This window comes from Podarcis tiliguerta (genome assembly GCF_965153285.1).
Source record: "Podarcis tiliguerta genome assembly, chromosome: 1".
NCBI lineage: Eukaryota > Metazoa > Chordata > Lepidosauria > Squamata > Lacertidae > Podarcis > Podarcis tiliguerta.
The window spans coordinates 832,538-845,016 of NC_139534.1; the positions used below are offsets into that span (position 1 = coordinate 832,538).

Sequence of the window (12,479 nt, forward strand, 5' to 3'; positions counted from 1 at the left end):
ATGCTGAGCTTAACAAAATCCAGCAGACGCAGCTTAACGTCTGTTCTCAGAATCTTCTTTTTAGAATGGTATATGTTGCTTTTGCTTCACTGATATCAGTGGATCTCTTGTGGACATATGGCCAATTATCACTTTAATAGGAAGCAATTATGCTCTTTACTAAGCCAGTGTGCTATATATCCATATGTTCCATTAAAAAAATCTAAATTTAGGATCCAATAATGCAAGGGACAGAAATTCTACCCCCCCACACACACCATATGCATCACAGGCTTCCTCCGCTCCCCACTTGGCTATTCCTTTCCCAGTGTCCCTTAAAATTTCCTCTCCATCATAATGAGATAGCAAATGATGACTAATATATGCTTGGTAATTATTTTAGTAGAGTAGTTGGTTCACTTGTTTAGGCCATAAATTATTGCACAATTACCGTTTTGGAAAAATGACAAACACAGATGCACATTAATTTCTCATTAAAACAATCCACTACATCAGTTTCAACACATTTATGCTGTACACATGCTGCCACAAAAGCAAAAGTAGCAACTTTTCCTATGACATCGCACTCCAAATTAGCAAGAGAAAATTCAGCTCTTTGCTGAGTTGATCAAGGAGTAATAGTCTCTTCAAGTTGTACCTCTTCTCCTTTGCAATGAAACAGCTCAGCAGACATTGGGGAGGGTGTCCTTTATAATGTCCGTCTACAAATATAATCTTATGAAATTTCTCTTACATCAGCCATTCAGAATAACCAATGGCATCTGCTTGAAGACCTTATTGGAGGAGGTCAGGGTGTTCCTAATACTGAACCAAGTAATATTTATTAAATCACTCTCTTAACATTTACACAAGGGGATGATTTTACTCTTTTAAGCAGAGACAAATCTTTTTGCACTGACAATTTTTTACTTTGTCTTTAATTGTCACTATGGCAGGAACTACTATTATACCAGCAAAATACTGCTGTACAAATATCAGTCTCCTGATAGTTCAGCATACACACTTAACAAACATTTCCTTTTTAAAATCTGTCATCCTGTAATAATCAAGGCATTTGCAATGACCAATCAAATTCTTGTGGAGAAATCTGTGGCAGGATGGAAAGAAATTGAGTATGAAGTTGTGAGAGATGCAGCTGACAACTGTATCACCGTCTGCAATATGGAAAATGTCGATGCAATGGGAGTCCATACAGGTAGGTTCACCATTTTCCTTGAACTAAATACTTTTTTTTGGGGGGGGGGGATTGTTTGATGCAATCCTAGAGCTGTAGAGTTATGTGGGACCAAGGGGTCCACCCCCTGCTCAAAGGGAGGTATTCACACCATTGCCTCCAGCCAACACAGTTCAGTTACAATGCATCATAAGTTAAGAGAAGTTGCAGTCAGAGTCCAGATGATTTATGCAACTGAGCCAGTCATATTAAGGTCATTGTATAAAGTAGACCCATCACGACACTCCTGCTAATAAGTTCTTATGATGACCCCATGCATTATGTGACTATGTGAAGTTGGGTCTGGTATGCTCAGGGGCGTAGTGTGGGGGTGCCAGCGGAGCTGTGGCCCTGGGTGCACAATTTTGAGGGGCACAAGCCAGTGGTCCCCATGCAAATAAATTAAAGACCAACTGTGCACATTTACTAACCCTGTGCACATTTACTCAGAAGAAGGTTTCATTGAGTTCAATGGGACTTACTCCCATCTAAATGCACATAGGAATATGGCCTGAGTTGTTCGGGTTCCTGTGAGTTATAGGACATGTCTAATGATCCACAAGAGGTACAACATCTTGTTCAGAACTTGCAATGTGGGAGATTCCACAACCTTTATAGATAGTGTGTATCATAGCAGAAAGTCATATTTGAGATGTTTCCTGGGTTTATAACATAAAATAACCTAGCATATCTATAAAAAATAATTAAACATTGGTCTGCTGCTCAAGCACAATTGGCAGACCTTTACCAATAAAGAATGCAGCTGCTTGTGATGCACAAATGTTGGAAAATATGTGGAATTCAACATAGGCTGAAAACCATTATAGGCTTGAAAGTATGCCTGTCTTTCAAATAAGGCAAATTTCAGCATTTCTGCTTGACATTTTATTATCGTATTTATCTTAGATTTAATTAAATTATATACAATGGGTAATTCAGCATGCAGTCCTAAACATACTTACCAGAGTGAAGCCTAGTGGCTTATGGATATATGGGTTGGATTGGGTTCTCGGTCTAATTACAATATATATGATCACTTATTTATAAAGCCCTTTCATGTCCTGTAATTTGTACTCTACTCAGTGCAGTGGATGAGCTGTGTCTCTGTACTGTAGCATCTCCAGGTAGGGATGGAAAAGACCCGCGTCTGAAACTCTGGAGAGTCGCTGCAAGGCAGTGCCAGAGGAACCAATTGGTTTGACTCAGCACAAGACAGCTTCCTGTGCTGCTATAACTTGAGACCATTGACACTTTTTTCTTTGACTTGCAGGTGATTCTATAGTAGTGGCTCCCAGCCAGACACTCTCGAATGAAGAGTTGCAGATGTTACGGGAGTCGACCATCAAGGTTGTCCGCCACTTGAACATTGTAGGGGAGTGTAACATTCAGTATGCCTTGCATCCTGCCTCGCTGGAGTACTGCATAATTGAAGTGAATGCTAGGCTTTCTAGAAGCTCTGCTTTGGCATCTAAGGCCACGGGGTAAGGCAAGAAACAGTCCTGGGAGAAGAGCTAAACTGGGTGCATGATGCAAGGGAAACATTTGGAAATATAAAAAGTTGTTGGTTAGATAAGCCCAAAGCTCTTCTTCAGAGAATACCTCCAACTTACATTTGTTATTGCAAATACCGAGTTTCTTTATGAACTCTTCAGGGTTTTGAAGAAAATGGTAGTGCTAGTTGCCTTTGACCTGTTGGATAAATGATAGTTCACCAGCCCCCTGAGCTAGCTCTTTTCAGTGGTAATAAATAGCAGAAGCACCTCCGCATAATTTACCGTGTATGAAGTGTATTCTTTAAAAATGCTTTTAATTGTATTCATACTAGCTCAACTATATTCGTAAGCTACTTTATGAAGCCCCCCCCCCCGCAACCTTGTAAAGTATAAAATAAAAGTAACAGGGCCCAGCCCATCATTTTATAGCTGTGCTGTGCTCACTTGTTAAGCCACAGGATGAGGTGGAATGGAGATCCTTTCTCAGCTCTACACCACTTCTGTACTGTATGAATGACTGATGGCTTCCTAATGTCTCTTCAGGGCAGGCTTCCAGAGGATTAAGCATGTTCTCAGGATTTGCAGGTTTTCCTTTGCCAGTTTGAAAATGTCTCACTTTGCTCTTGATGCTAGGTACCCTTTGGCATTTATTGCTGCCAAAATAGCTCTTGGGATCCCCTTACTAGAAATCGAGAACGCAGTATCAGGAAAGACAACGGCCTGCTTTGAGCCGAGCCTGGACTACATAGTAACCAAGGTGCCCCGCTGGGACCTCGACCGCTTTCAGGGCGCTTCCCGCCAGATCGGTAGCTCAATGAAGAGTGTGGGTGAGGTAAGTCTGAGGATTATTCCCCCCTAAAAAAATGCCCTTAAACCCATAAACGATTCAGTCTACATGTACTGGGATGATGAAGTTGATTATCATACTTTGCATTTATATTGCACTTCAGAGCATTTCCCTTACATCTTCCTGTTGCAAAGTAGTCAGTATTATTCTCACCATATTTTTGACGGGGGACTGAGGCTCAGGGAGAGTGGCATGCCTAAGGCCACCTAGGGAGCTCAAGGCAGAGGTGAGGTAAGGTTGGGGTTTCCTGATTCATAGCTCAGCTTCTTTGCCACTATACCTCGCCAATACTCCCAATACCTTTTATATACATTGCACCATCTGCATTGTATATATGTTATCCCTCCAAAGAATCTGCTGAGGGTAATGAGAATTATCTTCCAGAGATCTATGAATAAGGTTTTAGCATATACAGTGGTACCTCAGGTTACATACGCTTCAGGTTAGACACTCCGCTAACCCAGAAATAGTGCTTCGGGTTAAGAACTTTGCTTCAGGATTTGAACAGAAATCGTGCTCTGGCGGCGCGGCAACAGCGGGAGGCCCCATTAGCTAAAGTGGTGCTTCAGGTTAAGAACAGTTTCAGGTTAAGTACGGACCTCTGGAACGAATTAAGTACTTAACCTGAGGTACCACTGTAATATAGATATGCTTTTGAATTATGGTGCTGGAGGAGACTCTTGAGAGTCCCATGAACTGCAAGAAGATCAAACCTATCCATTCTTAAGGAAATCAGCCCTGAGTGCTCACTGGAAGGACAGATCCTGAAGCTGAGGCTCCAGTACTTTGGCCCCCTCATGAGAAGAGAAAACTCCCTGGAAAAGACCCTGATGCTGGGAAAGATGGAGGGCACAAGGAGAAGGGGACAGCCGAGGACGAGATGGTTGGATAGTGTTCTCGAAGCTACCAGCATGAGTCTGACCAAACTGCGGGAGGCAGTGGAAGACAGGAGTGCCTGGCGTGCTCTGGTCCAGGGGGTCACAAAGAGGTGGACACGACTAAATGACTAAACAACAACAATAAATATTGTGTCAAATAGTACCTTTGAGCATCTGTAGTACTGTTTCTACTGTGTTGTTAACGCATTGTAGAGAGCAGAAGAGAAATGATAGTTTATACAGTTGCACCACAGAGCAATTTTGAGGGAAAGCCAGTTTAAGCCTTATGTATAGAACTGTATAGAATTGGTTCTGTCATGGCGTATGGTGAGATGGCAGAGACAGGAGAAGGAATGTCTCTTGTGGTCTGTTTCACCCTGGATGCTACATAAGCATCTTAAAATCTTAGGGCATGTACTTTCCACAGTGTCTAATTTCAGTGCAAAGGACAGTGCACCTACAGGAAAACTACATTTCCCAGGATAACCAGCACTGCTGCAATTCTCCTGCAGCACCCCAGATGGCGATATAGCCCTCTGCTGCTGCAACCACGGCAACCAGACCATGCAAGAGAGAGGAGGGAGCAGTGGGATGAAAGGCATCCCCGGCTGCACGGTGCTCTTGGTAATGCCATTCGGAATGTATTAGCATCCAAATTGGACTCAGAATAAACCAAGCCATTTTTGAATCTTTTTTGGACATTGCTTGGCTTGTTACGCCTAGTTCCTAAGTGAATTTGGGTGGATGTCCTGAGCTATCCGTATACCAGCTCTCTGTCTCTTTGTGAAGTTTGTTGATTTTAATACCCCTCCTGAGCGAGTCAGTGAGGCGCAGGTTTCTGCATATATTTTCTCCTTTTAAATTACTGTTTACAGCTGTGAGATGCATGCATAGGGAATGCTCTAAATATTAATAACTGAAAAATCAAAAGCTGGCATCTGCAGTTCTCTGTAATACATCAAGTTGCATTTCCACAGACAATTTTTCTTTTGGAATTAATAGGATAATTTTGGACAGGTCTTTGTATTATAAAGGTGGTGAAAAAGAGCCTGACATTTAAAATCTTAATTTAAGACTGTCTGGAACAGTATTGACACCTTCATCTCCTAAGTTTCAAGAGGAATGGAATGAGGCAAAATGGGTAAATCATGCAGCTAATTAGCTAATTACCCATCAGCTACCCAAAGTACAATAATTAACAATATATTTGCTGCTTGTCTTGCTTTTTTCCAAATGTTTTCCAAATATCTCTTTGCCTAAATTATTTTGACACCTGAGACCATATTCAGAGCATCAGTTATTTTTCCTCCTCTTTCTTTCCTCCCTCTATAGCAGATTATAATCTTTATCATTCCTTTATTTATTTATGAGTTTATCTTATTTAACAATTTTTTTATACTGTTTGGTTAAAAGAAACCTGCTAAATATTTAACAAGAAAAGCAATTTCTCTAAGCAGTTATAGAACTCTTGAATAATTGTTTGTCCTAAAAATCACTATTTTGATCATTGTTGGGTTTCAAAACCTAAGGTTTGTAGCCATCTAAGCTATATTTGGGGTTGACCCGTGGAAATTAATGATCCTAAATTACCCACATGCATTCATTTTAATGGATCTTCTGTGAGTGTAACTTAGTTGGCGACGGGCCAGAGGCATGCGTATCGCGTGTGAGATGTTGTGTGAGCGACTTGTATCGTGCGCAACGTCATGTGAGCCCCTTTCCAACAACAACAACAGCAACAATTTATTATTTCTACCCCGCCCATCTGGCTGGGTTTCCTCAGCCACTCTAGGTGGCTTCCAACTAAATATTAAAAACAATACAACATCAAACATTAAAAACTTCCCTAAACAGGGCCGCCTTCAGTTGTCTTTTAAAAGTAAAATAGTCACTTATTGCCTTGACATCTGCTAGGAGGGCATTCCACAGGGCGGGCGCCACCACCGAGAAGGCCCTCTGCCTGGTTTCTTGTAACTTGGCTTCTCGCAGGGAGGGAACCGCCAGAAGGCCCTTGGCACTGGACCTCAGTGTCCGGGCAGAATGATATATATATACACTTCTTTCTCATAAGCTCAAACAGCTTTACAGTGGATTAAATGTCACTTAAAAGAGCTTTCAACTCTAAAAACAAAAAGTTAACAAATCTATTCAAGCAGCATCATCTGGCTTCTTTTCCTACCATAGCTGTGGTTGCCAGTTCCTGAAAGACAAATTTTTGATGCGTTGTTAGCAGTGGAGGCTGTTCCATAGGGGAAATGGGGGAACTGCCCAACCAGTCTTGATTCCTCCAAGCTTACCTGCCTGCTGCAATGCCCAGGATTGAGCTAGCCAGGGCCCACATGGCTATTCTGGTTCAAATGCTATGGAAAAATAGAGCTGAGTGTCATCAGCATCCCCAAATGTCCTAAGGACCACTTTCAGCAGCTTCATATAGATATCAAATAGCTTTGGAAATAAAGGCGTGCCCTGCAGCAGCCCAAAGCATAACCACCAGAGGGCCTAAAAAGCACTCTTCTAGTGTTTGTCTTTGAACTTGGCCATGTGGATAGGATCCGACCCACTGTAGCACAATGCCCTCAGTTGGTGTCCCACAGAGCCGGTCCAGGAGGATACCATGGCCAATGATATTGAAAGCAACAGAAAGGCTGAAGAGCAGGAGCAAGGTCACACTCCCCTTGGCCTGCTCTCATTGGGGCAACCAAGGGTCAGGGGCGGAGCAAGCCGACCGGGCGCCTGGGGAGGTGTGCGGGTCCTGCGCCCAGGGGCGGGGCAGGACGCTCCGCGGGGCCTCCGAGGAGTCTGCCTGCTTCCTCCCACTCAGCTGCCCTACAGCTGAGGGGGAGGCAGCGGGCAGACCGTTTGGGCAGCGCCTAAGGAGAGATGTGTGACTCGGGCGTGCTGCAGGCCCCGCGGTGAGTGCCGCCTGGCATTTTGTCACCCCCCTCAGTGGTGATACCCGAGACGGTCTCCCCATACCGCACCCCCCTTCCTCTGCCCCTGCCAAGGGTGACCTAGTCCCATGCCCCAGATTGAACCCAGATTGGAATGGAGTTGGGCAGACTGTACCATCCACGATCTGGACTCTTTTTTGGTCCTCCATTTTATTACAGCTCTCTTACAGCTGCAGTAAGATGGATCCATGTTAAGGCAATTCACTTAATGAACATTTAAATAAACCTAAAATAATGGTTTCTAGGAACAGAAAAAGCTCACTGTTGCTTTCCAGTAAGGTTGAATTTTGATCAAGTGTCACTGGTGGAATCTACACACACATAAAAAAAACTGTGAAAATGCTTTTTAAAAAAATGTTTTGAAAAATATGTTGAATTTTGCATAGCTCATTGTGGCCATATAGTGTCACATTTGTATATTGCACTTTACAACACATTTATAACGTTTTATTTGCAGCTGTGTCGATGAGTCAACTGAATATGCAAAACATTTTTTAGCATTATCAACAATACATCTCCAGAAAATTTTAGGAAACACACAGATTTTGCTGATATATGCATGGTTCCACTGATGTATAAGATTTTTGTTGCGGCGAGCTCCTTTTTAGCTTTAGGGGGTCAGGGAATGTACAGTTGAGGATTAAAAAGCAAGGCAATTTATGCATAGTCTGCTGTGATTTTAATTATTTCAGTACTGGTTTTTTTTAAAATGTTTGGATTGTTTCATTGGGGTTTGTAAGCTGCCTCAACCAGAGAATGAGTAAGGATATGTATAATTGAATGAATACAGCATGCAACATGCAGAAGAGACAAGAGTACAGTTGACAGTGGAGCTGCTCTTTTGTGCATGGAAGTGTTTCATTTATACATTAAACAGTGATCTACTTTTTAAAGCATGTGTAGGCACCTTTGGGCCTCCAGATGTCCCTGAACTACAACTCCCATCAATCTTGGACATTGACCCTTGCTTGCTGGCGGCTTATGGGAGTTGTGGTTCAGCAACATCTGGAGGCCCAAAGTTCCTCACACCTGTTTTAAAGCAAGGGTGGGTAATCTGTGGCCCTCCAGATGTTGTTGGAGTCCAACTCCCATCAGCCCCAGCCACTGCAGCCAACAGTCTGCTTGATGGGGGTTGTAGTTTAGCAGCATCTGGAGAGCTGCAGGTTTCCCCATTCCTGTGACAAAAGGTAGACGTTCCATGGCTCCCTCTTGTGGCTTTACATCCTGCTGTGATCTCCTGTTGCACAGATTTCTTCTGTGCTCTGAACTCTTTTCCATGGAAGTTTCAGCCTGATGTTTTTCCTTATGGCATTCTTGTAGCGGGAGCCCAAATGGTCCTCTTCTTGCCTTGATGGAGGAGTCTGGGAAATTCTGGGGCAGAGAGATGGCATCTTCTGTGCAGACCAGTCAAATGAATTTCCTTACCGCAGGTTATGGCTATTGGGCGAACGTTCGAAGAGAGCTTTCAGAAGGCCTTAAGGATGTGCCACCCCTCCGTTGATGGCTTCGCAGCAAGTCTGCCAGTGAACCAAGAGTGGCCTGCCAACGTGGACCTCAGGAAAGAGCTGGCCGAAGCCTCCAGCACACGGGTGTTTGCTATGGCCAAGGTATTGTTGTAGAAAGATTGGATCTCATCTGCCCTGTAGATACTCCCCCCTCCCATCCTTACCCATGATTGGTGATTTTGCAGTGATCAGCTTACCTGATTATTACCAGCCAATTTTTCCCATCAAATTACAAATTAAGAAAAGAGATCAGCACTTGGTGCTTCCATGCCATGTGGTCCTTAAGTTTGGGGTGGTGGGTAATAAGTACTGTTGGAGCAAAAATAGAAGTGCCTGGTGAGCCCTCTGACAAAATTACCTTGAAATTCTCTGTGGTGACATATCCCATCACATTGTTCTCTAATTTGCTGTGTAAGAAAGAGGGTCATTGCCATAAGTAGTCATTGTGGCAGCCTTACATGAAATCTTCCCTATTAAGAGGTAGGATCTAATTGCTAATTTTCCATCACAGAAACATGAATTGGCAATCATTTCTCTCAGATTCCCTACTTTATTGCAGAAGTATTTTTCTGGTCTCATTCCTAATATTCTTCAGTAAGAGAAGGGTAGATATTGATTATTCTAGAATACATAATTACATAAATCAGTATCTTAGCTCCATAATAATAATAATAATAATAATAATAATCACCTTTCTTCACTTGTTAAAATATAGTTCAGACAGCTGGCAGTGTGCTGATCAGTAGTCCCTAAACATTGTTCTGACACCTGGAGCATGAAGAATCTATCCCTATTAGTGCAAACCCTCATCAAGTCATGTTGCAGGTCCTGTCAAAAGTCCTTATTTAAACCTCCATTCCCCTCCTCAAGAAGTGTCATTTATTTTTGTTGGATTGAAAAGTATTATGACTATTTGCATTTGAAAACCAAATGCAATGAAGAAATCCAGGCAAGGACCCTTTGAGTCTGTATCCAGAAAGGCCGAGCAGTGCTGCTTGAAGTAGCAGTTCAAGGGGGAGGCAAAGCACTCAAGCTCACGCCAAAGAGATTGTGCAGGGCTGCCTGGCACATATTTTCAGCAAACCATATAACCACAAACAAACTGTTTCTTAGTCCATGAATTGCACCTGGCTTCTCAACTATGGAGACTAATGTTGGACAAAAGACGATTGGTATAAATGATTTTCTTTACTTCAGAAGGAAACTAAAGCCTGCATTAAGTATAGAAGCCTTCATCTGAATAAACATACCAATGTCAGCTGCAGGTATCAAGAGGAATGTTGTAAATATTCTACAATAGATAATAAGGTTCTAAAGAGCCCTGTGCAAATATAGCAGCAGGGTTTTCAAACTTTCTGTTTGCAAGGAGACTCCTCTACCAACCCTCTGACTAGGAGAATCCCTGCATGCTCTACTACAGAATGGCAGAGGAACCAATCAGGGAACAGCTGAGGGAAGCTCTTGAGCATTCATAGGCAAACTCGGCCCTCCAGATGTTTTGGGACTACAACTCCCACCATCCCTAGGTAACAGGACCTGTGGTCAGGGATGATGAGAATTGTAGTCCCAAAACATCTAGAGGGCCGAGTTTGCCTATGCCTGCTCTTGAGCTTTGGGAACAAGAGAAATGTGCAATCTGCCCCCGTATGGCAGGGGGCAACCTCCTTGTTCAGCAAGCCCAGGCCTAGAATCCTAGAACTGTAGAGTTGGAGGGGACCTGGAGGGTTACTTAGTCCAACCCCCTGCCATGCAGGAATCTTCTGCCCAGTGTGGGACTTGAATCCATGATCCTGAGATCAAGAGTCTCATGCTCTACCACCTGAGCTATCTGTCCTGTCAGTGTCTGAATGGAGAGACCGCCTGGGAACACCAGGACCACTGCTTTGGCTTCTGTGGTGGAAGAAAGGCAAAATATAAATGTAAGAAGAAAAATTAAATAATCTCTGGCCAAGTATGGAGACGCTCACTTAGAGCTGACTCTGTTGAAGCTTAGAGAGAATCCCTTCGCATTATTTTTTAATCCCCTCTGAGCCCCTGTAACTGGTAAAAGCGATGCCCAAGCCCACGCCTGGCTCTGCATACAGTCATGTGGACTTGTGTGTAGCTTCCCACTTTCAAAATAATTCATAGGGGACTGTAAACAGTTTGTTCTGGTGTCCAGGACAGCCGCAATTTCAAAGAGGCACTCAAAAGTGGTATCTGAAGAAGTGTGCATGCACATGAAAGCTCATACCAATAACAAGCTTTGTTGGTCTCTAAGGTGCTACTAGAAGGATTTTTTTTATTTTGTTTCAACTATGGCAGACCCACACGGCTACCTACCTGTAACTCAAAAGGACGTTAAGCATAAAAGTGTTTTTCAGTAAGTGAAAACAACAGCAAAATTCAGAGCATTGTTTTAGTTTGTGGCTTACAGAGCCCATCCAAACTGCTGTTGGAAGCCACACTCCTTTAGCCCCTTCTCAGATGGGCCCAAGGTGGAGAATATACCTAGCATATATTTTCAACTAATCATATACTCATGAACAAACCAGTTCTTTGTCCATGAACTGTGACTGATCAATACCTCTTTCCGGCAGGCCTTGAATGACAACAACCCTGTAGACTATATCCATAAACTTACAGCCATTGATAAATGGTTCATCTATAAAATGCATAATATTGTGAAAATGGAGAAGAGCTTGAAAAGTCTTAATAGGTAAGACTGGCAAATTCCTTTCTCTTAAAGCTCACTTAGCATATTATTCACATGCTTATCCCAACTCTTCAGTGCTTGCTTCACCATATGCAGATGCAGATGCAACAAAGGTTTCCCTACTCATACTCATTTTTTTAAATGTTTGAACTAGCAAGATACTCACCAGTATACCAGAATAAGGTAATAGAGGCAGTCTGTAGCTTTGAAGATAGTCTGAGTTACATCCTGTCTCTTCCCAGCTTGCTGTTCCCTATCTTTCCATCCCCCTTGGCGCCAACTTCTTTCCTCCTCCTGCCTCAGCTTCTGCTTCATTTCCTCCACTGCCTCGTCTGAACTCTGGCTTGCAATCATTTGTGTTCTCAGACAGTACCTGCGCTGGCCACCAGGGCAGCCCTTAGGGTTGGCATCATTGGGCACTGGTTGAGGTCTGCACCTCAGGACGGACCCCAGTGTAGGTCCTCAGAATCTCCTGGACCTGCTTCTCCTCTTCTTCTTTGCTATGTTGCAGCAGCATCCCCCACTTCTCTTGCCCTCACCATCCAGGCAGTCCCCCCCCCCCCAAAAAAAAACCTGGAACTTACCCTGTTGGTTCTTTATATCCACATTCCTTCTGAACCTATTCCTTGTTTCCGTGTCAGCCTTTGCACCTTTATTTAGGGTGAACCATGTTGGTTGCTAACAAGCAAATAGGTTTGAGATGCACTGTGAATGGGTAAAATGAATACTTTGAAGGTTTTGCAAAATGAAAAATGGGGGAAGTAAATATGTTTAATAAATAATACCATCACATATGCCAATCTAATAAATATTTATTGCTTGTAGCCATAGGCCATTGCAAATATAGTAAAATGCCTATTAGCACAGACATTGCATTTAAAATGCAATCAAAATTAA

At 43.0% G+C, this 12,479-nt stretch overlaps 1 protein-coding gene across 3 annotated transcripts in view; it reads left to right on the forward strand.

Annotated features, from left to right (window-relative positions):
* CPS1 (carbamoyl-phosphate synthase 1) overlaps window positions 1–12,479 on the forward strand; it is a 196,170-nt gene that overhangs the window by 96,878 nt on the left and 86,813 nt on the right. For all 3 annotated transcript variants that reach the window (XM_083399727.1, XM_083399725.1, XM_083399726.1), the window contains 5 exons: window positions 1,051–1,195; window positions 2,484–2,694; window positions 3,340–3,538; window positions 8,813–8,989; window positions 11,467–11,585. In XM_083399727.1, the coding sequence (XP_083255853.1) occupies window positions 1,051–1,195; window positions 2,484–2,694; window positions 3,340–3,538; window positions 8,813–8,989; window positions 11,467–11,585 (851 nt within the window). The remainder of the gene's footprint in view (window positions 1–1,050; window positions 1,196–2,483; window positions 2,695–3,339; window positions 3,539–8,812; window positions 8,990–11,466; window positions 11,586–12,479) is intronic.